At 44.1% G+C, this 25,035-nt stretch overlaps 1 protein-coding gene across 3 annotated transcripts in view; it reads right to left on the reverse strand.

The window, feature by feature from the left end:
* Window positions 1–25,035, reverse strand: part of LOC137379731 (DENN domain-containing protein 5B-like) — a 299,114-nt gene that overhangs the window by 128,319 nt on the left and 145,760 nt on the right. For all 3 annotated transcript variants that reach the window (XM_068051032.1, XM_068051033.1, XM_068051031.1), the window contains one exon: window positions 7,780–8,446. In XM_068051032.1, coding sequence (XP_067907133.1) covers window positions 7,780–8,446 — 667 coding nt within the window. The remainder of the gene's footprint in view (window positions 1–7,779; window positions 8,447–25,035) is intronic.

Below are 25,035 nucleotides of genomic sequence, written 5' to 3' on the forward strand. Positions count from 1 at the left end.
GAGTGAAGGTCTGAGGTCATCTTGCTCCACCTTGCAGACACCTATGCATCGCTCTTTACTAAACTGTATTTGTCATTGCCCTGATAATCATTTTCCAAGGGATGGAAAAGGCCCTGTTATATTGCCTGAATCTGAAAGGTGCCCTCAAAAATGGAGTTTCAGCTTAAAGGTATCCATAATGGGGCCATGGGGACCCACAGAGACCAAATCTATTAAATCATTAAAGGTTTATTAGCTAACCAGAACATGAAGGCTGGTATATAGAAACCAACATTCCTTATTAAGCCCATTTTGAAGACACAGGCCTTGAGAGAGTTCATTAGTGGGAATATAAATACGTCATGCCATATCTGGTCCTGAATAAGACTGAGGCGAGGGGAGAAGAAGTATAGTTTAGCCTGCTAAGGTGTTCGTGCCTCATTACATGACTATTGGAAGTGATTGATACCAGAAGAGGTAAACCCATATTGCAAATGACCACACTTCAAAAAAAATGTCATTGGATGTAAAAGTGCGTTGGAACATCCTGAGGTTGGAAGTCAGTTCTTTCTTTCCCTTGTGCCATGTCATTCAAGTTGTCAACTGAATAGAAAGGGGTTTTTCTTTGAATTAAAGTATACGAGAGGATGTTCAGCCTCAAATCAGATTTTTTCACTTCCTTATTTTGCTCCTCTGTCGTGGGATCATCTTTACCCAGCAGATGTAGAAAGACACCCTTTGCAAGCACTAGAGTATTTCCGCCAGATTGTACTAACCAGCTACAGACAGCAAGATGCATGACACTTAGATGTAAGTTAACTGGAATCAGGAAGGTACGATTTCAACCAGCTTCTCCAGATAGAATCAACAGTGCGTACAGTGGATTCAGCCCAGCAAGGGAACTGGGAGGATTGGATCACGCCGCTACCAAGACAGATATATTACTCGATGTCCTGGAAGCCTAAATTAACATCCAAGGAATGGTGAGCCATCAACTGAACCCCTCAATGATAAGGATAAGTTCTTATTACTTCTGAAACATTGCTGACCATAGGAACATAACAGCAGCTCATTTAGCCCTCAGCCTGTTCCACCATTCAATGAGATCATGGCTGATTGGCAGCCTAGCTCCATATACCCACCTTTGGTTCATATCCCTTAATATTTTAACAAAATCTATCAATCTCAGATTTAAAATTAACAATTGATCTAGCATTAACTGCCACTTGCGGAAGAGAGTTCCAAACTTCTACCACCCTTTGTGTGTAGAGGGATTTCCTATTTTCACTCCTGAAATAGCTGGCCCTAAATTTTAGACTATGCCCCTAGTTCTAGACTTCCCAACTATTGGAAATAGTTTCTCCCAGTCCGGCCTATCTGTTCCCCTTAATATTTTGAATACTTTGATCATATCACCCCTTGAGCTGCCAACCCTAGTTTGGAGTCCAGGTATCATTCTGGTAAATCTATCCTGCACTCCCGCCAAGGCCTATATATCCTTCCTAAGGGTGTGCCCAGAACTGTGGGAAATACTCTAGCTGTGGTCTAACCAGAGCTTTGTATAACTGAAGCATGACTTCTACCCTCTTATATTCTAGTTCTCTTGATATAAAGGCCAGCATTCCATTAGCCTTTTTGACTATCTTCTGCATCTGTTCATGACATTTTCATTATCTGGGTTCTTAGACCCTCAAGTCTCTGTGGACTTCCACTGTTTCTGGATTTTCACCGTTTAGAAAGTACCTGTCCTATCCTTTTTGATCCAAAGTAGATGACATCACATTTGTCTACATTGAAATACATTTGCCAGTTTTGCCCATTCACTTATTCTATTAACATCTATTTGTAATTTTATGCTTCTGGCTGTACTGCTTTCAATGCCGCCTATCTTTGTGTCGTTGGCAAATTTGAATATGTGGCTATGTCATCATCTAAGTCATTAATAAATATGGTGAATACAGACCACCTACACTCAGGCTGTAATCCATTCAATAGACTGGCTAACTAACGCTGCTAATTTGTCAGATATTTAAGGAGTTAGTCCTAAATTAATCTCATTAATTGGCAGTAGTCTCAGACACTGACCTCAACTATAATTTGATAATCAGTGTTCCAGTTAATACTGAAATACAGTAATACACTGAACTGCCTTTATAACTTCTGCTATTCAATTGCGAGATGACCCTGTCTACAACTATTTATATCTCCTAATTATTTGTGCATGCAATAATTAAGTTGGGATAATTATAATGCCAGTGAACAAATGGTAGTGCATGATGCACTGTCTGACTCCTACCAAGTTGATTTGGTAAGAAAGAACTAATTCATTCTGTCAGTAGTTGTGGGCATCCTAATTGAGGGTTAGTGAGGTGAACTCATATTCTATCGAAACTGGCTGATGTAAGATAACCCAACGATCTAAACTTGGTCATCATTCACTCCTAGATTTAAGGCTGGCAGTAAACACTAGGAGGCCCTTCAGTGAGGAGCTACCTTTTTTTTTATTTCCAAAATATACTTTATTCATAAAAATCTGTAAAAATTACATTGCCAAACAGTTTCCAAACAGCACCAAAAAATACAAACATTGCAAGGGAGATCAGTTTCCTTCAATACTCTCATGAGTTTCTTCCCAACCCTTCCGTTTCACAATTGTCATGTCAATTACAGTTTTACATTTACAGCAATTGAGAATATTAACGATACAGTTCGAGGGGTTTCCCATTGATCCAGCCCCTCAGTCCAGCTTGGTGGGGGAACCTTACACTGTGGTCTTTCCCCATTGAGCCTTTGCTGCGGCTGCCCCAAGCTTTAGTGCGTCCCTCAGCACGTAGTCCTGGACCTTGGAATGTGCCAGTCTGCAACATTCGGTGGTGGACAACTCTTTGCGCTGGAAGACCAGCAAGTTTCGGGCAGACCAAAGGGCGTCTTTCACCGAATTGATAGTCCTCCAGCAGCAGTCGATGTTTGTCTCGGTGTGCGTCCCTGGGAACAGCCCGTAGAGCACAGACTCCTGAGTTACAGAGCTGCTTGGGATGAACCTTGACAAAAACCACTGCATCTCTTTCCACACCTGCTTTGCAAAGGCACATTCCAGGAGGAGGTGTGCGACCGTCTCTTCCCCACCACAGCCAACGCGGGGGCACTGTGCGGAGGGGGCCAGACTTCGGGTGTGCATGAAGGATCTGACGGGGAGGGCCCTTCTCACCACCAGCCAAGCTACGTCTTGGTGCTTGTTTGAAAGTTCTTGTGATGAGGCATTCCGCCAAATGACTTTGACGGTCTGCTCGGGGAACCATCCGACAGGATCCACCGTTTCCTTTTCCCGTAGGGCCTTGAGGACATTCCGTGCAGACCACTGCCTGATGGACCGGTGGTCAAAGGTGTTTTCCCGCAGAAACTGCTCCACGAAGGATAGGTGGTACGGCACCGCCCAACTGCACGGAGCGTTCCGCGGCAATGTGACCAGGCCCATCCTTCGCAACACCGGGGACAGATAGAACCTCAGCACGTAGTGACACTTGGAGTTTGCGTACTGGGGATCTACACACAGCTTGATGCAGCCACACACGAAGGTGGTCATCAGGATGAGGGCCACGTTGGGTTAAGGATTCGTCCGATCCTTGACAAATTTGTCAGGATGTCGAAACCCAGCAGTCTTGCAGCCTGACCTCCATCTTGGTCACAGCATGGCTGCCGGTATGGGGAGATATTGCAAGCAACAGAAAAAAAATTCCTTAAAATTGTTTTTTCTTCTACACATGCATTATTTTTCCAGACCATTTGGGCTGTGCCTTTCTTTCAGGGTCCTCCCAAACCCAATGATCCAGAGATGTAGAAGAAAAACCCAAGATAACCTGCTTGGTTTTTTTTTCTTCCTAATTGCATTGATCAGAATTGTGAACTCAATATGTGGGAAGTTAATGGAAACAACTTTGCATCATAATGGTTCTTGACACTTTATTGCAGCATCAATGAATTGAAGGCAAATACCTCACAAAATGGCATAAAGACAGATATTAGCTTCACTAATAGCTCATCGAGTTTACCCACCTCAGAGCTGAGCCCTGAGGCCAGGACAACTCCACATTCAATCTTTAGGTCTCTCCTGATCACCTCTGATGCACTAACAGTGGTATTATAATTGACCTCAGTGCATTGCCTTAGAGGTGTAAATCAACCAGGAGCTCCAGTCCCTAACTGCTCACTTATTCATGTTGCAAGTGCAGGTCTTTGGATGTTGAGCGAGAATGGAGCCACTTTGGTTCTGATGCTCCCCTCTCCCCTGTTCCTGTACCTTGCTGACACCATCAAAATTCACTCATGATTAATGAGCACCTGGGGGGGTGGGGTGGGGGGGCGTGGAATTGCACAAGAGGGTGCCTGCCACCCATGGAATCGTATCCCAGCAATGTCTCAACATCCTAACGACCAGAGAAAAGTGGCAAGAAAATCTACAAGATAATTGATTTTGTGGAACAGTTTCAAGTTAACTGCTTCAAATGAATAGTTTTGGCCTCATTCCAGAACACAATCTCATTATTTTAGTCATTGGAACTGCAGGAAGTTCTGAGTCATGGTGTGTGGTACTTCTTGTACCAGCCAAATGCTTCAAATAGGTTCTGAGATCCAGGAGTTCCTTTGGGAGTCAGTGTCTGGTGCCTGGTCAATCTAATTATTTTACTTCTATTGTTGAACCCAGTCTATTGTTTTGTAGCTTGGTGTATTAAGTCCCTTCCTAACTAAGCAAAGGCTCAATAAGAAAAGCTCTCCACAAAAGTTCAAGTTACAGTCAAGTTCACACATCAGAAAGAACTTTTTAAAGTTCATCTAGGGATGTTGGTGTCACTGGCAAGCCCGGCAATTAATGCTCATCCCTAGTTGGACTCAACGCACTCATTCTTAACTGGAGACCTGACAGTGGCTTGAAAGACCCATGAACACAGAATCATAGAATGAAACAATGAGACTATTTGGCCCATCGTGCCTGTGCTGGCTCTTTCAAAGAGTTATCCAATTAGACCCACCCCCTGCTCTTTCTCTATAGCCCTGCAAATTGTTCACTTTCTTCATCTTCCTTTTTCAGCAGCTGGGGTGATGAGAACATTGGGTCTGAGGCCACTTGGGTGAGATACTGGAGGACACCTGATGTTTGTGAAACTATAACTCAACAAGGAGTCAGCATCTTGGGTGACAGAAGCAGAAGACTGGCAAGAATAAAATAATAAAACAAGCTGCGTAACTTGGCAGTCGTAAAATTCCCGAGGCAGTATAGGTCGTGGGTTCCAAGCCTCACTTCAAGACTTGTGCAGACAATCTCAGCTGACACTCCAGTGCAGTGCTGAGGCGGTGCTGTACTGTCGGAAGTGGTGTCTTTTGGGTGAGACATTAAACTGAGGCCCTGCATTGCCCTCTCAAATGGACATAAAAGATTCCATGGCACCTTATAAAAGAGTAGGGGAGTTCTCCTGCTCTCCTGACCAATTTTCATCCCTCAATCAACATCGCCAAAATATAGAATAACAAATCATTGATTACACAAACTGTTTGTGGGATCTAACTGTGCACACATTGGCTGCCATGTTTGCCTACAAACTGCACTCCAAAAGTACATCATTGGCTGTAAAGCACTTTGGAACAACCTGAGGTGTGAAAGGTGCTTTAAAAATACCATTGTTCTTTCTTTTGATACAAGCATAGAATATAAAAAGGTCTATGCATAAAGCAGGAGGCTCGTCAAGTAGCTGCCAAATCCTTGGCCATTTGCTGCCCTCTTGCAAATAAAGAATAGGGAGCCAACACCACTAAATCTGTTTTCCTGGAGACATGGTGTGGAAATGTAGGCAAAGCAAATTGCCTTGCTGTTAGATATTTACATTATGCATTTGAGTGAATAGATTGTCCTTCAAGTGATCTGGAAAATGTAGTTAATACCCAGTGTATTTAATTATCAGGTGCATGAAAAATATGCTGGTCACAAAAGGTAGGAATGTCATAGTATTGACATCTTTTATATCACAGTATCTAATTATGATTGAGAACAGATGGAACAGTTAGGATTAATGTTGTTGTGTCACACAGAGGGAAGCCTTTTTTCTCCAAAGGTTCTCTCCTCCCCCTTGTCTTTTTCAGCTTGGCTCCTTTAGCATCAGTTATGCCTCAGAGACACAAGGTTGTGGGTTCAAACTTCAATCCAGGGCTTGAGCCCACATCCAGGCTGACACTTCACTGGAACTCTGAAGAAATACTGCTTGCTGGAGGTGCTGCCTTTCAGGTGAATTGCTTAACCGAGGTTCTGACTGCCTGTTCTGGTAGTTCAGGTAAATGTGAAAGATCCCATGACACTATTCAAATAAGAGCAGGGAATAGTAGTATGAGTAATTTGAGACATGATGTGCCAAGTATCGGGAGGGACAGGTGACTTCAGATCTATGGTTCCCAAAGCTCTCTATCACTGGGTGTTTTTCTCATATCAGGTCTGAGCCTGTTTTAAACTAATTGATAGACACTGATTGCAATGATTAGTCAACAACTCCATTATTGTTGTATCGCGTGACAACCAGGGCAAACTAGATGAACCTTAGTCTTTTTCCTCTAGCATCTCCTGCAGATAAAGACGAATCAAAACACTTGGAAAGGATTTCAAGTTATATAGTGGAGGCAGAAGCTGGGTGTCATCCAAGAGGCAATTGGATGCTGTATTGGGCAGACGAGCAAGATGAGCCAAGAGGGCCCGAACGTCCTTTCCTCATCAGGATTTACCGAGTGATCTTGTGACAAGCAATGGCAGATTAAGCCCAGCTTTGCGGTCCCACACAAGCTGAGGATAAAACCTCTTATTCCTTTAACATGCGCTGTACTTGTAATGTATCTGATGCCAAGTCAAAATAATGGACCTTGTGAACAATCCACCGTTGCAAAATGTCACAAGAGATCACAGTTAATGTAATCCAATGAATTACACTGTTAGAGGTGTTTCATAAAATTCTCATTCTGAACCCAAAGACTTAGATACCAAAGGTCACCAACCCCCAACCCCACCGAAACAGCCTCAAGTACAAAAAGCAGAACACACGTATTTTATTCTCCCTTCTTTTATTGGTAGGTTTTGCCGACAGCTCTTGCTTGATTTGTTATTTTCATGCATGTTCAGTAGTTCCTTATGGTGATTTGTTTTTCAGCTATGTCTTTTTATTGACACGTTCTGTTGCTCTTATATGAATTTGTTAGATATACCTGCAAACGGAGTTGAATATGTCTATAACTTTAGGCATGATGCAAACGAGAGATGCCAGAAGTGTCAAATACAAATCTGTTCTTGAAGCAAAGGGGTAAATTTTCCTCTTCAATGATTGTAATAAAATGAAAGTCAGGTGAATCTTACAATCACTCTGCCAGCTCACCAAGAGGAAAACTTATCCCAATCTTATCATAGAGATCAATAAAAGCTTAAAACATTTTTTGCTTTCCTAGTAACTGTAGTCTAGCTGGATTCAACTAATTATTGGTAGAGCACACAAGTGTTTTTAGAAACAACGAAAGCTTATTAAGCTGACATGCACATCCCCTGTTGACTGATTGTAACCTCACCAGTAACCTGCTCCCAATATCCCGGTGTCACATGTGCCTTACTTACTCCAACCAGTTGGCTTAATGAGTTTTTCATTTGGCGTTTGTTACTTGCTCTCCCAATACTAACCTTGCACTAATACATGCACTTAATTGCATTTGCCACCTACTGGCACGTTTAATTGACAAATCTTAAAGATGTGGATTATTGTCCACCTAGATATAGCTTACCTTGTGAGTACAGAAGAATCTGCATCTCCAGAAGCACGCAGGTGAAGAGCTGAACCAGGTTTTCCAAGCCTAACAGTTCAAAGACTTCTCGCAACGGGAAATCAAACAGGGGCAACTCACTCAGCCCAGGTCGCTGGCAAATAACCGGCCCATAGACCCCGGAGAACTTCAATGAGCGACCAGGTGGAGGCAGGGGCACCTCGTAGAGGATGTTGTGTATGTAGCTTTCCAGGGGAAGAGGTGGGGGCTGCTGAGAGCTCACCGCCTTGTGCAGCTGCAGCAGAAACTTCCGACAGGCCTTCATGAATGGCAGTGGGGTGATCAGGCAGATGCACTTCGATACATATAGGGTGTCCCGGCTGATGTCATACGAGTTGTAGCGTTGCAGCTTGGCCAGTGAGGTGCTGTCCCCCTCATCGATGCTGCTTGCCAGGGAGTCCATGCTGCAAGAGGACGAGGCATAAACGCTGCTGTACTGTTCCACGTTGTGCATCTGGTAAAGTGTCTGCATGGCACTGCAGATCTGCTTGCAGGTGACCTCTTCGTAGAAGGTGAGCACAAAGCCATAGGTACGTGAGCCGTCTTCACGGGTGATGAGGAAGGAATGGAACTGTGGATCTCTACTTTCAGCCTGGGTTCTGAAAGAAAGTCCTTTCGGCATGCAGAGCTGGGGCAGGGCAGGGGGTGCAAAACAAAACCATACACTTTAAATAGGAGGTCATCTAAAGAACAGTCTTACCAAATGACACAGACAATGCACAACACACTGAAAAGACTCCACAGCATTTCCCACAATTAGCATGTAGTCCAAAATCACTTACTTTGCCCTTGTGAAACCTGGCCCTTGAGTGACTCTATTTAACATGCTGACCATTGTCTTCACTGGTGGGGGAAGGAGGGGAAGTTTGTTCGAACTTTTACTCCCATTGCTGTCACATCACACAGGGAAGCCTGAATAGCACTTGAGATGAAGATTCAATTTCAGGCGTGTTATGCACTGACCAGGTGTTAACCATGACTTGTTTGGTAGAACTCTCACCTTTGAGTTAGAAGGTTGTGTGTTCAAGTCCCACTCCAGAGACAGGAGCACATAATCCAGGCTGACACTCCAGTGCAGCACTGTTGAAGGTACTGTCTTTTGGATAAGACGTTAAACTGAGGCCTCCTCTGCCCTCTCAGATTGACGTAACAGATCCAATAGCACATTTAGAAGAGCAGGGGAGTTCTCCAGGTATCCTGGCCAATATTTATCCCTCATCCAGCGCCTAAAACAGATTATCTTGAGATTATCATTTCACTGTTTGTGGGACCTTGCTGTAGGCAAATTGGTTACCGAGCTTCTCTACATTACAACACTTCAAAAGTACTTCTGGCTGTAAAGCGCTTTGGGACATCGAAGTCATAAATCATGTTCTATAAATGCAAGTTCTTTCTTTCTTTTCTCTTTGGGTTTTTCTTTGTCAATTTTCTGCCCTCGGCTTTTAAAAGTACAGATTCCTTTGTTGGGTACAGTTCAACTGGCACTTACAGCCCAACCTCACCCAAGTAGTGACTCCTGTCAATGAATGTTGGCAACATATTAACTGTGGGGGTATCAGAGCCTAGCCCAGTGCTGCCTTTACCTGACAGCCACACCAGCGTACTTTCTAACAGGGCACACTGGGTAGCAATCAGGAGCAGGGGCCCCTTGCTAGCTCAGGACTACTGTGTTGTCCCAATCACAGCCTGAGCTAGGATCAGCAGATATCATCACAGATTGCGAATTGAACCTCAGACCTACAGCTCTGCATGGCTTAATGCCCTACTACTCAATGAGCAGAATTTATGTTAACATTTTCAGTGCCACAATAGTGTGAAGAATTATGACAAAAGATTACAGTCCCATTTTGATGGCATCATGTGTAACGCAAACTATGACACGATTTTTATACTGACGTTATTTGTCAAATGTGACAGGCACCAAACACTTAAAATAGTAACTTGCAGAAATTGAATGGGACCAGCCACATAAGTACCGTGGCTACAAAAACAGGTCAGTGGCTAGGAATCCTGCGGTGAGTAACTCACCTCCTGACTCCCCAATGCCTGTCCACCATCTACAAGGCACAAGACAGGAGTGTGATGGAATACTCTCCACTTGCCTGGATGGGTGCATCTCCAACAACACTCAAGAAGCTTGACATCATCCAGGACAAAGCAGTCCGCTTGACTGGCACACCATCCACAAACATTCACTCCCTCCACCACCGACACACAATGGCAGCAGTGTGTACCATCTATAAGATGCACTGCAGCAACTCACCAAGGCTCCTTTGACAGCACCTTCCAAACCCGTGTCCTCTACCAACTAGAAGGACAAGGGCAGCAGATGCATGAGAACACCACCACCTGCAAGTTCCCCTCCAAGTCACACACCATCCTGACTTGGAACTATATCGCCGTTCCTTCACTGTCACTGGGTCAAAATCCTGGAACTCCCTTCCTAACAACACTGTGGGTGTGCCTACCCCACATGGACTGCAGCGGTTCAAGAAGGCAGCTCACCGCCACCTTCTCAAGGGTAATTAGGGATGGGCAATAAATGCTGGCCTAGCCAGCGACGCCCACATCCCATGAACGAATTAAAAAGGTAATGAAAACACACAAAGGAGTCATGTTGGTGACAACAAACAACTTGTCATCATGAATCTTGAACTGATTTCAAAATATGAAAAACTGAGATTAAAAGGGGAAGTCAAGATGTACGGCACAAGAATAGGTTTCATTTGTAGCCAAGAACAATGAACAACAGCTAGGCTCCTCGCTAATGGCCGCAAAGAAAATCAGTATTGACGGAGGATCATTGACTTTTGACTGCAGAAGGGAAACTTGAAGATTTTGTGGTATGACTAACAATTACTAAACAACGACAACTAAACCTTCTCCAGCCACTGCAATCACTCGGTTGATTCCTGGGATGAGGGGTTATCTTATGAGGAAAGGTTGAGCACATTGTGCCTATACTCATTGGAGTTTAGAAGATTGAGAAGTGATCTTATTGAAGCAAGATTCTGAGGGAGCTTGACAGGATAAATGCTGACAGGATGTTTCCCCTTGCGGGAGAATCTAGAACTGGGGGCACAGTTTCAGAAATAGGGGTCTCCCTTTTAAGACTGAGATGACGAGGAATTTCTCCTCTCAGAGGGAATCTTTGAAATTCTCTACCTCAGAAAGCAGTGGAGGCTGAGTCTTTGAATTCAAGACTGAGTTAGACTGATTTTTGATCTACAAGGAAGTCAAGGGTTATGGGGGACAGGCAGGGAAGTGGATTTGAAGCCAGGACCAGATGCGCCATGATCGTATTGAATGGCAGAGCAAGCTCGAGGGGCCAAGTGGCCGACTCCTGCTCCTATTTCTTATCTTTTGTTCTTATAAATACTTCTCTGATCAGAAACCGTGTGCTGTGTCTGGTGTCAACTTTGTCTCAGTGGTTGCAGTCCCACTTCTGAACCAGAGTTTGTGGGTTCGAGCCTCAGAACGTTTCACTGACGGAGGTACTGTCTCTTAGACTAAAGGTCACGCTGCTGTCTCAGGTGGATGTAAAAGATTCTGTGGTACTATTCAAGGAATAGAATGGGGTGTTCTCCCTGATATCCGAGCCAAAATGTATTCTTCAATTGAAAAACAGACTATCTGGTCATTTATCTCATTGCTGTTTGTGGGATCTTGCTGTGCACAAATTGGCTGATGTATTTCCCTACATTATACCAGTGACTGGACTTGAAAAATATCCTATTATGAACAGTTTTTTTTTAAATCACATATATTGGTGAAGGCATATTTCATAATTTGACAAATTATTCTGGGGATAGGGGTAAGGGGCATGGCAGGGCAATGCTGACTCCCCTCCCCCATCTGTACTGTGCTCCTCGGATCTAGCCCATGGGTTTTCTGCCTTTCCAATGCTGTAGGAAAAGAGAAAAGAATCTGCACCTTCCCCAATAGTTGGTCAAGATTGGCAAACTCATGCCAGAGGAAGACTGAATGGCACTTGAAGATTCAAATTCAGACCTACAAATTAAACATTCATGTGTTTAACAATGTAACAATGCGCATATCTCACCCTTCTCCACACAGGGATTTTGTTCCCCTGATGAGGGGGAAGTACACCTATAATGTTCCATTTTTTCCCCCCTCCATTATTTTCTAAAATGGGCACCCTGAAATCCAGCTGAGAAATCAGATAAAGTACCGTGTGCATCCTTCAGTGTTGTGACGTGGCCAATCACCAGGGGGCGGCAAAGTGCGACCTAAGAAGGGTGCTCGAATGACTTATACTTCCTGTCGTCAACACGTTTCTTTGCCAGTTTGGTGTATCATGACTCATCTGAGATCAGTAACTGAGCTACTGGGAGCACTCAAATGGGAATGTCAGCTGGAATTAAAATCCTGCAGTTCCGTTGCTTGGCACAACACACGAAAACAATGTGACCTTTTGTCCAAAGTTTCCCCTATTATAATGAAAAAAAAGATTGTGGGTGCAGATGCTGCAAATTAACTACACCATTATAAAAAGTTATAACTTTTAACCTCTTTAAAATAATTTCCGTCTTCTCAATAAAAACATTAAAAATGCATTTAGCCCGACTATGTGATCTCTTGGACTGGTTTTAGTTGCCTGAGGGAATTAGAGAGGAATTTTCCACAATTTTTTCCTATTAATGGCCCTGTTCTTTTTGTCTCCCACAAGAGATTAAATGGGGTGGAGTAAGGTGGGATTGGGGGTGGGCCTGGGTCGGGGTCGATAGTAGGAAATGTCCAACCATGATGCTCCGGGTGTTGTCAGTGTGGGGCAGGAAAGATGGAGAAGTTGGTCTTTTTCTGCCCGTTATTTTCGTATGTTCCTATTACAAAATCTAGTAGTCCAGCTCGCAAGAACATACAGCCAACTGTGTTCCGAACTCTCAAAAACTGCTTTGTTTTGGTGATAAGAATAAAGGAAACCTTGGACTAAAGGTCACAATCCCCAACACCCAAGCACTTCCACCATTATTTCCTAGATTCTGACCCCAGGCCAAGAATAGGGGCAAGTCACACGACCTTTGGGCAAATCAAATTAGTCACAATACCGTAGAGGAGGAATTCTTGGAGTGTATACAGGATGGTTTTCTGGACCAATCAGAGAGGAATAATTGACAATCTAGTGGTGCGAGACCCCTTGGGGACGAGCGACCATAATATGATAGAATTCTTCATCAAGATGGAGAGTGATGTAGTTGAATCTGAGACATGAGTCCTGTATCTTAGTAAAGGAAACTACGAAGGTATGAGGCGCGAGTTGGCCATGATTGATTGGGAAATGTTACTTAAAGGGATGACGGTGGATAGGCAATGGCAAACATTTAAAGAGCACATGGATGAACTGCAACAATTGTTTATCCCTGTCTGGCGCAAAAGTAAAACGGGAAAGGTAGCCAAACCATGGCTTACAAGGGAAGTTAGAAATAGCATGAGATCCAAGGAAGAGGCATATGAATTTGCCAGGGAAAACAACAGACCTGAGGATTGGGAGCAGTTTAGAATTCAGGATCAAGGGATTGATTAAGAAGGTAAAAATAGAGTACGAGAGCAAGCTTGCAGGGAACATAAAAACTGACTAAAAGTTTCTATAGGTATGTGAAGAGAAAAAGATTGGTGAAGACAAATGTAGGTCCCTTACAGTCAGAAACAGGGAATTTATTATGGGGAATAAAGAAATGGCTGACCAACTAAATGCATACTTTGGTTCTGGCTTCACAAAGGAGGACACAAATATCATACCAGAAATGTTGGGGAACACAGGGTTTAGTGAGAGAGAGGAACTGAAAGAAATCAGTATTAGTAGAGAAATGGTGTTGGGGAAATTGATGGGATTGAAGGCCGATAAATCCCCAGGGCCTGATGGTATGCATCCCAGAGTACTTAAGGAAGTGGCCCTAGAAATAGTGGATGCATTGGTGGTCATCTTCCAAGATTCTATAGACTCTGGAACAGTTCCTACAGATTGGAGGGTAGCCAATGAAACCCCACTTTTTAAAAAGGGAGGTCGAGAGAAAGCAGGGAATTGTAGACCAGTCAGCCTGACGTCGGTAGTGGGGAAAATTCTAGAGTCCATTATCAAAGATTTTATAGCAGAGCACTTGGAGAACAGTGGTAGAATCGGATAGAGTCAGCATGGATTTATGGAAGGGAAATTATGCTTGACAAATCTACTAGAATTCTTCGAGGATGTAACTAGTAGAGTTGATGAGGGGGAGCCAGTGGATGTGGTTTATTTGGACTTTCAGAAGGCTTTCGACAAAGTCCCACATAAGAGATTAGCATGTAAAATTAAAGCGCATGGGATTGGGGGTAGTGTATTGCGATGGATAGAAAATTGGTTGGCGGACAGGAAACAAAGAGTAGGGATAAATGGGTCTTTTTCCGAATGGCAGGCAGTGACTAGTGGGGTACCGCAGGGATCGGTGCTTGGACCCCAGCTATACACAATATATATTAATGATTTAGATGAGGGAATGAAATGTATTATCTCCAAATTTGCAGATGACACTGAAGTGGGTGGGAGAGTGAGTTGTGAGGAGGATGCAGAGAGGCTTGAGGGTGATTTCGACAAGTTGAGTGAGTGGGCTAATGCATGGTAGATGCAGTATAATGTGGATAAATGTGAGGTTATCCACTTTGGTAGCAAAAACAGGAAAGTAGATTATTATCTGAAAGGCTATAAACTGGGAGAGGGGAATATGCAGCAAGACCTGGGTGTTCTCATACACCAGTCGCTGAAGGTAAGCATGCAGGTGCAGCAGGCGGTAAAAAAGGCAAATGGTATGTTGGCCTTCATAGCGAGAGGATTCGAGTACAAACGCAGGGATGTCTTGCTGCAATTATACAGGGCCTTGGTGAGGCCACACCTGGAATATTGTGTGTAGTTTTGGTCTCCATATCTGAGGAAGGATGTTCTTGCTATAGAGGGAGTGCAGCGAAGGTTTACCAGACTGATTCTTGGGATGGCGGGACTGACGTATGAGGAGAGATTGAGTTGGTTAGGATTATATTCGCTGGAGTTCAGAAGAGTGAGGGGGGGATCTCATAGAAACCTATAAAATTCTAACAGGACTTGACAGGGTAGATGCAAGAAGGAGGTTCCCGATGGTGGGGGAGTCCAGAACCAGGAGTCATAGTCTAAGGATACGGGGTAAACCTTTCAGGACTGCGATGAGGAGAAATTTCTTCACCCAGAGTGGTGAGCCTGTGGAATTCGCTACCACAGAAAACAGTTGAGGCCAAAACATTGCATGTTATCAAGAAGGAGTTAGATATAGCTCTTGGGGCGAAAGGGATCAAAGGATATGGGGGGAAAGCAGGAACAGGTTACTGACTTGAATGATCAGTCATGATCAGAATGAATGGCGGAGCAGGCTTGAAGAGCCGAATGCCCTACTCCTGCTCCTATTTTCTGTTTCCATGGCCTCTGTGGGCTGTCACTAGCATCTCCGTCAAGTATATTGGTGGGAATGGGCAGCCAACACAGGAATCACTTCCTTGGATTTTATTTAATTTCCTTTCTATACATTTTTATTGCTTTTAAATTTATTTTCCTCTCCTGCTAACTCTCGAGGTTGAGAGTCGAGTTCTGACTAATGGAGGCAGAGCTTACCCATGCTGCTCTGCCAGGGTGAACATGCTCTGTAATTGATGGGTTTCCAAACCTGGGTCCCTGGAGGTCCATGCGGAGATCTCAGAGGCCCTGAAGTTCATCAGATTTCTGCTTATATATAAGGTTTCAGTATATTTTAAAAATTTGGTGACTTGATCATCACGAAATTCCCCCCATAAACCTCTTCGCCTCTCTACCTCTCTTTCCTCCTTTAAGGCGTTCCTTAAAACCTACCACTGATCAAGCTTTAGGCCATCTGCCCCAATATTGCCTTGTGCAGCCCGGTGTCCAATTTTAGTTTAGTTTAGTTTAGAGATACAGCACTGAAACAGGCCCTTCGGCCCACTGAGTCTGTGCTGACCATCAACCACCCATTTATACTAATCCTACACTAATCCCATATTCCTACCACATCCCCACCTGTCCCTATATTTCCCTACCACCTACCTATACTAGTGGCAATTTATAATGGCCAATTTACCTACCAACCTGCAAGTCTTTTGGCTTGTGGGAGGAAACCGGAGCACCCGGAGAAAACCCACGCAGACACAGGGTGTTTTATAACATTTCTGTGAAGCACCTTGAGATGTTTTATTACATTAAAGCTGCTAGAGAAATACAAGTTGTTGTTGTTGTAAAACACAGCACTGTTTTCCTTTGGCTGGTGCCACTGTCTATTGGAAGTTATGACAAGCATTTTTCCCTTTAGCAAGTTAATATTCGCAGTGCAGCAATATATCCCGCACAGAGAAAAGTTTGACATCTCTACGATAATCTACATAATCAGTAGAGGGGTTTCAGTCTTGCTGAGCACTATGGGCTACCTCAGTCACCATTAACAATGGGCCGCAGGTGATGGTTACCTAAAGAGCATTAAGCCCCATCAGCCCATTGACAACAACGGCAACTTTCATTGGGCATGGGTCATTAATATCATGTTTTGAAATCATTAATGAGGCAGTCGCATTGGGTGAACGGCTGTGATTCAGTAAACACATGTTTTTGTATGTAGACAGACTGCTCTTTCAAGTATTTAAACAACTGGATTGATGCCAAACCCACAGCAGGAGCCGGAGATGTTCTTGGAGGATCATGTGCTCTGCAGGGAGACTGAACACGCAGGCTGTCGTCACTCATCTACTAGTGACAGCTTAGTCGCGATGCAGTGACTCATATTTCTTTAAAAGTCCATCCGACTGCCAGTTTCTAACCCGCAGAGGCGAAGCTATTATGTCAGCTTAAATTTCATCTCCAAACGTAAATAGATTATGGGAGTTTAAATGTACTATTCTCACAGGCAAGGCAGTCAGGGACATACATGACAGAACAGCTCAAAGTAGACAATTCATTCAGGAGAGGTTCACTAATAACAGTGAATCTAACCAACTGGCGATTTTGATTGAACAGCCATGTTTCTAAGTTCCTCTTCCCCTCCTTTTGGTCTCACTAATTTTTCTCCCTTCCCTACTTTGTGGGGTGGGGACAGGGCAAATGTGCCAGTCACTGAGTGATGTGTAAGCTTTGTGGGAGAGTGTTGGCAGGCCACTTGACCATGGGGGCCATCACATTCGGGCCGGATTCTGTTGCCACCCACTACGTCCACACACTTCCAACAAGACCAACGGATAGCCCCCGTCTCCCTAACCCATGGGTGGTGAAGCTGATTGTACAGCATCCTGGCTACTATTAAGGCAGAAACCAGTCAGCACAGACTTTCCACCACACTTGGGGAGCTTCCTGGTCATTGTGTCACTGGATGGTCAAAGAAGCTTCCTTTACACCAAGTCCCAGTTCATCATAATTACCGCTAAACAAGATCACTGGCAGCCAATGTGGGTAAAACTCCACAAGAGGTGATCGCAGGGGATTCCACTAAATTTGAGGGTTTGTTCCTTTGGATTCAGGACTGACTCACTGAAGAATTATAAGCAACTTTCTAACAAAAGATGACCATTTCAAAAGAGGGTTAATAGGGAAAAGTCAACCTGGGAAGGTTTTTTTTATTGTTCATTCATAGAATGTGGGCATCGCTGGCTAGACCAGCATTTATTGCCCTTCCCTAATTGCCCTTGAGAAGGTGGTGGTTGACATACAAACAGCAGCACATTACAGCTGTTGAGCCCGTTGGAACTCAGGCAGATACACTGCATGAATATTCTTGAAGAGTCAAGTTGATGTAAAGAAACTGCCAATTTAACAACTGGACAGGTGTCAGCCATAGCTCAGTTGGTAACAGCTTTGCTCTGAGTTAGAAGGTCATGGGTTCAACTCCCACTCCAGAGAACTGAGCACAAAATTCAGCACTGAGCAGGTTCTGCATTGTCAGAGGTGCTGCTGTTCGGAACAGACATTAAACTGAGGCCTAGTCTGCCTTCTTAGGTGGATGTAAAAGATTCCATGGCTCAATTCAAAGACGAGCAGGGGAGTTCTCCCTGGTGCCCTGGCCGATATTTATCCTTCAATCAACGTCACTAAAATACAAACAAAGAACAAAGAACAGTACAGCACAGGAACAGGCCATTCGGCCCTCCAAGCCTGCGCCGATCTTGATGCCTGCCTAAACTAACACCTTCTGCACTTCCGGGGCCCATATCCCTCTATTCCCTTCCTATTCATGTATTTGTCAAGATCTCTCTTAAACGTCACTATCGTATCTGCTTCCACCACCTCCCCTGGCAGCAGGTTCCAGGCACTCACCACCCTCTGTGTAAAAAACTTGCCTCGCACATCCCCTCTAAACTTTGCCCCTCGCACCTTAAACCTATGTCCCCTAGTAACTGACTCTTCCACCCTGGGAAAAAGCTTCTGACTGTCCATGCCGCTCATAACTTTGTAAACCTCTATCATGTCGCCCCTCCGTCGTTCCAGTGAAAACAATCTGAGTTTTTCCAACCTCTCCTCATAGCTAATACCCTCCAGACCAGGCAACATCCTGGTAAACCTCCTCTGTACCCTCTCCAAAGCCTCCACATCCTTCTGGTAGTGTGGCGACCAGAATTGTATGCAATATTCTAAGTGTGGCCTAACAAAGGTTCTGTACAGCTGCAACATGACTTGCCAATTTTTATACTCTATGCCCCGACCGATGAAGGCAAGCATGCCGTATGCCTTCTTGACTACCTTATCCACCTGCATTGCCACTTTCAGTGACCTGTGGACCTGTACGCCCAGATCTCTCTGCCTGCAATACTCCTAAGGAAAAAGAAAACTGAAAATAAGATTTGCAGCAAGAACTGAATCATGTGCCTTCATATAGCCCCTAGTGACTGCCTCTCATCAGGATAATTCCCCTTTTTTTGGGTTATTTATGCCCCTCCTCATGTTTCCCGGGGGATGTTGACCGCTTGAATATAGAAGATGTAAGCCCCCCTCTCCCTGGTTACTGCACAGTAATAAAGAGGCCTCCACTTGAACTCTTAAACTCAAAATAGTTTTCCAGACTATAATCAAGCATCACATCCCACCTACAAAGAGGCCACATCACATGTCACAAATGTGGGAGTCTCAGCCTAAGGGAGGGGAGGTGATGCTAGTGGACACACAGCATTCCAGAATTGGAAGGATGGAGGCTGCAAGTTGGGACTAAGAACTAGAAAACTTTGAATGGTTAGTGAGGCTGTGGGGGGATTGACAAAAAAGGATGAGGATTTTAAAGGCGATATGTTTTAGGTTGGGAAGCCAGTGGAGGCCATTGAGTTGAAGGTGTTGGGTAGGATGCAGACTTCTAGACAAATTTGTTTCAGCTATAACTTGGGAGATTGTTTGTAAATCATGCTGGGAGAGGTTTGCTGGTGGTGAAGCTGATGTAGAATCGTAAGTGGGCAATGTTGGAAACCTACTGTTTTGGTGATAGACCAAATATGAACACTGTTTCACTTCAGGCAATTAGTATCCACATGGAAAACTCCCATATCAGGTACGGCAAGGGGGTTTGAAGCCAAATTTGAGGCACTGTCCTGGTTTGGACCCATGACTCCTACAATCTTGATTGAGATGGCTTACGGCTGATTTCTCGTAGAAACTTTGCAAAAAAGAGCCTTTCACCCCATCAATCTGGATTTTTCCTTTGGAAAGGTCCTGGATAGTTGTCACCATGCTGGAGTCTCCACAGAAGAAATTCGCACATCTTTTCAATGGAGGTAGGCTCTGTCTCCACAGGACGCACCCAATGAAGGTTGTAAAGGCAGCCAGTAGTTGATGGAGTAATAAAAACAAGAAATGCTGGAAATACTCAGCAGGTCTGGCAGCACCTGTGGAGAGAGAAGCAGAGTTAACGTTTCAGGTCAGTGACCCTTCTTCAGAACTCAGAACTGAAACGTCAGCTCTGCTTTTCTCTCTCCACAGATGCTGCCAGACCTGCTGAGTATTTGCAGCATTTCTTGTTTTTATTCCAGATTTCCAGCATCTGCAGTATTTTGCTTTTATATACAGTAGTTGATGCAGTCCAGTTTGTAAAATTACTTTAAGTAGAGAGGGACTCTTGCTTTCAAAGTCAAATCCCTTCCAGCGAGGACTTGTGACCTGGCTCATGGCCTCTGCCACTTGGAACTTGTTGGGCGCTCCGGTTCTTAATAAATTTGAATTGGGAAGCTTAGACTCGGTTCTCATCCTTGTGTTCAAATGCCTCCATGGTCACTCCCCTCCCTACCTCTATAATCTCCTCCAGACCTATAACCCACTGAAATCTCTGCAGTCCTCTAATTCTGGTCCCTTGAGCATCTCCAGTTTTCATTGTTCCATCATTGGTGGCCATGTCTTCAGCTGCCTAGGCCCTATGCATTGGAATTCATTCCCGAAACCACTTCGCCTCTCTACCCCTCACCTCCTTTAAGACGCTCCTTAAAACTGACTCTTAGTCACCTATCCTAATAATGCCCGTGTGGCTCAATGTCAAATTTTGTTTGATAATGCTCCTATGAAGTGATTAGGATGTTTTACGACATTAAAGGCACTATAATAAACATTCTGGGGGTGCGGGGGGTGGTGGTTGGTTACCATTGACCAGAAACTGAACTGGAGTAGCCATATAAATACTGTGACCACAAGAGCAGGTCAGAGGCTTGGAATTCTGTTGACAAATAACCCACCTCCTGACTGCTCAAAGTCTGTCCACCATCTACAAGGCACAAGTCAGGAGTGTGATGGAATACTCTCCACTTGCCTGGATGAGTGCAGCTCCAACAACACCCAGGAAGTTCGACACCATCCAGGACAAAGCAACCCGCTTGATTGGCACCCCATCCATTACCTTCAACATTCACTCCCTTCACCACCAACACACAGTGGCAGCAGTGTGTGCCATATACAAGACGTACCAGGCCACCTTTGGCAGCATCTTCCAAGCCTGTGATCTCTACCACCTAAAAGGACAATGGCAGCAGATGCATGGGAACACCACCACCTACAAGTTTCCCTCCAATTCACACACCATCCTGACTTGAAACCATATCACAGTTCCTTCATTGTTGCTGGATCAAAAGCTGGAACTCCATCCCTAATAGCACTGTGGGTGTACCCGCATCAGATGGACTGCAGCAGTTCAAGTAGGTGGCTCACCGCCACCTTCTCAAGGGCAATTTGGGATGGGCAACAAATGCTGGCCTTGCCAGTGATGCTCACATCCCATGAAAGAATTTTTTAAAAAAGCAAGTTATTGTTGTTGTTTCATAAATAGAGCCCAAACACAGGAGACCCAGATTGCTGGGAATCTGTTGAAGGGAGCAACAGCTTTGACTGTCAATGACATAAGGGTCAGTGGTCATCTAAACAGGTGGCCCCTCATCAAAGCCTCATGGTGAGGGGTGCAAATGTAATTCTTCTTCATCTAAATAATGCAGCTGCACTGCAGAATTTGTTTTATCTGCTTCTATCATGCTGTATGATGTCATTGTAACTCTCTCAGCTGTGACTTTTCCTCATAATACACTCCTAGACATCTGTTCTTTGTATTAAACATTCCAGCATTCCTGAATCCTCAATTTGATTCAACGGACTCTTGAGGCTGCGACTCATGAATCTCTCCACGTTAGAAAGAAATGTATCTGCTGTAGAAATTAAGTGAATGTCTAAAACTGCATGGGAAATACAAGTTGAGCCCTCGTTTAAACTTGCAATGTGACACAGCAATTGGGAACAATCCAAATTACAGCAGTAAAGTGAGCAGCAGTAATCTCCTTCAGGCAACAACTGTTGCCAAGGGAACAACTGTTTCTATGGGGCCACAAGTCTCGTACACTGTGGATCATGATTGGTCAAAACAGCATATCATGTGGCTACGGAAAATGTAAAATGATGCAAGTGTCGTCAATGACGGATGGCACTTGGCTGAATCAATCAACGGCCAAAGTATAAAATAACCGTTATACTCAATCCCGTGGGACTTCTTGAGAAAATAGTGCTGAGGGGAAGTCTTCCTCTTTGTACTGCCCGACTATAATAATGAAATATTAACATACACAATAGATCAATATAGACTGCTTCTTAAAATTCTGAAGGTTTTTTTATGCATCTCAGTCTCAGTTCAGTCTAAAATTCTAAAATTAACTGTGGTCAAGGAGTATTGTGCAGTAAGTGAGATAGAAGCTTACAGCACAGTGGAGGCCATTCGGCCCAGTGTGCATGTGCTAGCTCATTGAAAGAGCTGGCCAACTTAATCCCAAATCCCATCTTTTCCCTCAAAACCCCGGAAATTAGTCCTCTTCAAGTACATATACCACGTTGTCTCATTTTGATACTGCCCATTTCCCTCCTCCTATATTTTCAGCATGCTTCATGTAGCATTTTGGGATTGTGACTGTGACATATGGTGCAAAAGTAATTCAATGCTCATCTTTATTGCGCATCCCCCTCCCCTTCATCTGACCGTTGGCAGTGCTGCCTTTAGCCGCCTGTGAATTCCCTTCATCTCCCTCCTCCTCTAATCTACTCCTTGAAACTCGCCTCTTCGACTAAGCTCTCAGTCACCGCTTTTTATCTCTTCTTTCTTGGCTCAGCGTCCATTTGCCTCATGCCCATCTGTGAAGCACCTTGGTACATTTGGTATTTTATAGGCCACTATATGAATGGAAGTTGTTGGTTTCCATCTCTTGCAGAAAATCCAAACATCATCATTTCAAGTTTTCAGCTCAGGATTAACATGACTAGATGTCAAGAAGTTCTCTTTACTTTGTCCCAATAGTGTGCTTCAGGCCCAACTTCAGAACAGAGACCCACAACCACCCCACCCCCCCCAAAACCTCTCCACTTCACTCGTGATACTTCTCCATTTCCCATGCTGGGCCGTCCTGTCTGGCATTGCTAATTTAGTGTCCAACTTGCTCAATTTTGTGCTTGGCCCATGCCTACTAGGAACTGGGTTGTGGCTGACAGTGTTCCCTGGTAAGTTGTGCACTGCTGTGCAAAAACAATTTAAAGGTACTGCGCCTTTAAATGAACAGGCTGAGCACAATGAAAAATTCTTAGAAGGGCTATTGCTCACCGGAGTTCATTTCCAAAACCCTTCTATCTCTCTCTCCCTTTGAGAATCTCCTTAAGACCAAGCTTTTGGGCTCATAGCCAGAAAACAGAGGAAAATATAATCCGTCCAGTCCAGCAGGATAGACCTGAACTTGGGTCTCAGATGTACATTGGGTGACAGCCCAGTTTTGGACACTTCTGATCCTCTCTAGCATGCCTGAAGTACCAGCCCTACACTAAGCAGATGGCTCAATTACACTCTGACCACAGGTTATGGTAGTGTTTTATGAATTGTCTCTGTTTCACACTGAAATCGTTGCAATGCATGTAGGTTACGTTAAGCATCAAAAATGTTTCTGCAATTACTTTCCCATTTCAGCCATTGTACAGATATTTCAAAGAGATTTTTAAAATCTATATTCAACTTTTTCATGGAAAGGAAGAACTTGCATTTCCACAACATATTATCACATCTTCGTCATGTATCAAGGCCATTTCCATTTCACAAACTACTTTCTGTTGTTATGAGGGGAAATCCGGCAGCCATTTTGTGCATAGCAAGATCCCACGAGCAGATGAAATGAATGAACGGTGAACTGTTTTTGGTGGTGTTGGTTGAAATAGGAATGTCACCGAGCACACCAGTTGCGTTCTCTGCTCTTCTTCAAATTAGTGCCGTGAGATCTTTTACAGGCCTCAATTTACCATCTAGTTTGAAGGATGGACCACAATCAATGAAGAACTCCTTCAGTACTGAATGGAAGCAACTGCCAAGATTATCTTCAAGTCCCAAAGGTGGAGGGGTGGGGCCAACTGAGCCAAGCTGCTACAAAGGAAGGCAATATTTAGCTGAAAAAGTGCAGTCTTTTTTCTCATTGTCTTTGAGGAACTGAAAGAATGATGAGGTAATTGGGTTATTTAGGGAGAGTTGAGTGAGGTAACCACACTTTCTAAATGGATTTTCCTCCCATGCAGAGTGGTTGTGTTAACTAGTTAATTGACAGTTGCGTTTTCCACAATTCCATCACACTAACTCTTTTTCTTCAATGTATGTTTGTCAGACCAATTGTTTGAAAGGCACTGAAGGTGTAAGCTCTATTCCAGCACCAAGGGGAATTCTATTGTCTTTGAGCATAATCATCACATGAAGGGAACACACTCTGGAATACTGATCAACTTCAACTTCCAGTTAAATACCCAAAGAAATTTTACTCATTAATGACCACTGAAATAAAGTAAAAAAGATTCTAACTTCCACTGTATTAAACCAGGGATCTTCAGTTTCTGCCTTTCCTATAATGGATTCAGAATAATTTGGATTGTGAAGATACAAATTGCCAAATTGCTCCCTGATAATCCTTTGTCCCTGATCATCTGCCCTCTAAGGTGAACATGAAATATTCCACAGTACAATTCGAAGAAGAGAATGAGAGCTGTTCCTGGTGTCCTGGCCAATATTTATTCCTCAACCAACATCACAAACAGATGATCTGGCCATTATCACATTTCCGTTTGTGGGAGCTTGCTGTGCACAAATTGGCTGCTGAGTTTTCCTATCATACAACAGTGACTACATTTGAAAAGTACTTTGTTGCTGGTAAAGCACTTTGGGACGTCCAGAAAGGCTGTATATAAATGCAAATATAAATCTTAAGCTGTTGGGGGAGTTGAGAATATCAGTATCTTGAGCCGCCTTCCTGGTGGTTTGGTGGAAGAAATGCAACAGCAGCAGAGTGGGAATAGACATACACTTAGATTGTGTGCATCCGACCACCTTTTTGGAATGATCTGATTGGACTGTGGTAACGTGTCTGCCGGCTTGGCCTAGTTAACTGCGTTCCAATCCCTGAGTCAGAAGTTTGAGGGTTCATGCTGCATAACCCAACCAGACGGTCTAATGCAGCAGTGAGGCAATGCTGCACTGTTGGACATGCCTTCCTGTGGGTGAGACATTAAAACCAAGGCACTGTCTGCTTTCCGCATTGGCTCAGGTGGATGTTAAAGGTGCCGTGACACTAACTGAAGGAGAGCAGGGAAATTTCCATGCGTCCTGGCCAATGTTCCCCCCTCAACTAAGAACAGAGTTAACTGGTCATTCATTTCTCATGTCTGCTCACTAGTGACTAATG

This window comes from Heterodontus francisci, chromosome 18 (assembly GCF_036365525.1).
Source record: "Heterodontus francisci isolate sHetFra1 chromosome 18, sHetFra1.hap1, whole genome shotgun sequence".
Lineage (NCBI taxonomy): Eukaryota > Metazoa > Chordata > Chondrichthyes > Heterodontiformes > Heterodontidae > Heterodontus > Heterodontus francisci.